The sequence below is a fragment of the Capsicum annuum genome, chromosome 10 (assembly GCF_002878395.1).
Source record: "Capsicum annuum cultivar UCD-10X-F1 chromosome 10, UCD10Xv1.1, whole genome shotgun sequence".
NCBI classification, from domain to species: Eukaryota; Viridiplantae; Streptophyta; class Magnoliopsida; order Solanales; family Solanaceae; genus Capsicum; species Capsicum annuum.
In genome coordinates this window covers 197,269,117-197,271,256 of record NC_061120.1, presented here as the reverse complement: position 1 = coordinate 197,271,256, position 2,140 = coordinate 197,269,117, and the positions used below count along the sequence as shown (strand labels likewise).

Below are 2,140 nucleotides of genomic sequence, written 5' to 3'. Positions count from 1 at the left end.
AATATAATTTTGTCTTGTTCAAAATTTTTTCTCAATTGGAATTATGTGGAGAACCCATTAATGATAATGACATGATGGACAAGACACTCTCCACTTTTCATGCCTTGAATGTGGTCTTGCAACAACAATTAGAGAAAAAGCGTTCAAGAAATATTCTGAACTAAGTTCTCACCTCCTTGTCGCTGAACAAAATAATAATTTGTTAATGAAAAATCATGAGCTTCGACCTGCTGGATCTACACCATTTTCTGAAGTGAATGAGGTGTACGCCCACCATGCTAGGCGTGGAAGGGGTCGCGGATCTGGTCGAGGACGTGGACGTAGGCGTGGCCGAGGACGAGACTATGGTCAAGAAAGAAACCATGTTCCTGGCATTAATCACTCACCAAATAAATGGTTCCATCAAAATGAACAAAGAAGAAGTGACAAACGTGAAGCAGGTAAAATATGTGTTTGTTTTAAATGTGGAGCAAAAGGACACTATCAACGTGACTGTCGTACTCCCAAGCATGTGGTTGAGTTTTATCAAGCATCACTAAAAAAAGGGGGGGAAAGCCCTGAAGCTAATTTTGTCTCAGAAAATCATACTGACATTGCTCACTTAGATGTAGCAGATTTCTTTGAGAATCCTAAGGGAAAGATAGATCACCTGATTGGTGATGGTTCTGTGGCTACGGAAGAATGAATAACTTTTGATATTTGTTAGTAATGATAATGTAATGAATAAATGATAAAGTAGCTGTTCTATTTTTATTTTAGTCATATTATAATAAGTTCATTAGTAATTTTTTTTTAGTTTTTAATATTGCAATATATTGTTTGATTATGAAAAAAAAAATACTAATAAATTATGGTCTTAATTCTTACATTATTTTGGATATCATAAAATATAGTTCACCGGGTTCTATCAATAAAGAAACATTTAATCAAATCACTCATAAATTTTCTTTGATATGGACTAACTATTATTATTGTTATCGTTTTATGAACAAGTACATGAAAAATAAATTTGTAGTACTTATGACTTCCTATTAATACTTACCATAAAAAAGAACATCACTCATTTGATTGCTCAAATTTATTATACTACTTAGTGTGGACTTTGTAGTTTATTCACTATTAATATTTAATATATATTTGTTTTGTGTGTGCCATTTTCTTTGAAGATATGGATAATTTTTAAAGCAAGTTGTGAAATTATGAAGACATTTGCTCAATTGATTCTGCTACAACACACACAATATTTAAAAATGAGAAATATTTCTCTCATTTAAATATGGGCAAAATAAATGTTACTACAATTTCTGGTAGTACTGATTTGATTAAAGGCTTCAAAAGAGCTATTATAATTTTGCCTAAAGAAACTAAACTCATCATAAATAATGCTATATTTTCTCCTAAGTCTCGGAGAAACTTGTTGAGTTTTAAAGATATCCATGAAAATAGCTATCATATCAAGACAATGGATGAGTTGAATCAGGAATATCTTGGTATTACCAAGAATGTCTCTGAGCAGACATGTGTTATAAAAAAGTTCCTTGCTTTGTCTTCTGGCTTGTATTGGACAAAAAATAGTGCAATTGAGGCACATTCTATAGTAAACCAAAAGTTTACTAATTCTAATACTTTCGTACTTTTGCATGATCGTCTGGGACATCCAGGATCAATAATGATGAGGCTAATCATAGAAAATTCAAATGGGCATCCATTACAGAACTTGAAGGTTCTTTCGAATGGTGAATTTTCATGTAATGCTTGTTATCAAGGCAAGTTGATTGTGAGGCCATCACCAATAAAAGTTGAGATTGAATCCCCCGCGTTCTTAGAAAGTATAAAAGGAGATATTTGTGGACCTATTCACCCACCTAGTGGGGCGTTTTGATATTTTATAGACTTAATAGATGCTTCTTCTAAATGGTATTACGTGTGCCTATTGTCATCTCGCAACTTGACATTTGCAAAATTATTGGCACAAATAATAAGATTGCGGACACAATTTTCTAATAATCAGATCAAGTTTATTCGTCTTGATAATGCTGCAGAATTTTAATCCCAAGCATTTAATGATTATTGCTTATCAATTAGGATAAAAGTTGAGCATCCTGTAGCTCATGTTCACACTCAAAATGGCCTTACCGAA

At 32.7% G+C, this 2,140-nt stretch overlaps 1 protein-coding gene across 1 annotated transcript; it reads left to right on the top strand.

Annotated features, from left to right (window-relative positions):
- The first annotated feature begins 205 nt into the window (after positions 1 to 205).
- On the top strand, positions 206 to 685 carry LOC107844562. Its single transcript, XM_016688947.1, has one exon. The coding sequence runs from the start codon at positions 206 to 208 to the stop codon at positions 683 to 685; it is 480 nt and encodes a 159-aa protein (XP_016544433.1).
- The last annotated feature ends 1,455 nt before the right edge of the window (positions 686 to 2,140 follow it).

What these genes read in the sequence shown, in the direction of transcription:
- LOC107844562 (XM_016688947.1), top strand. Translation starts at nt 206, where the DNA reads ATGAAAAATCATGAGCTTCGACCTGCTGGATCTACACCATTTTCTGAA.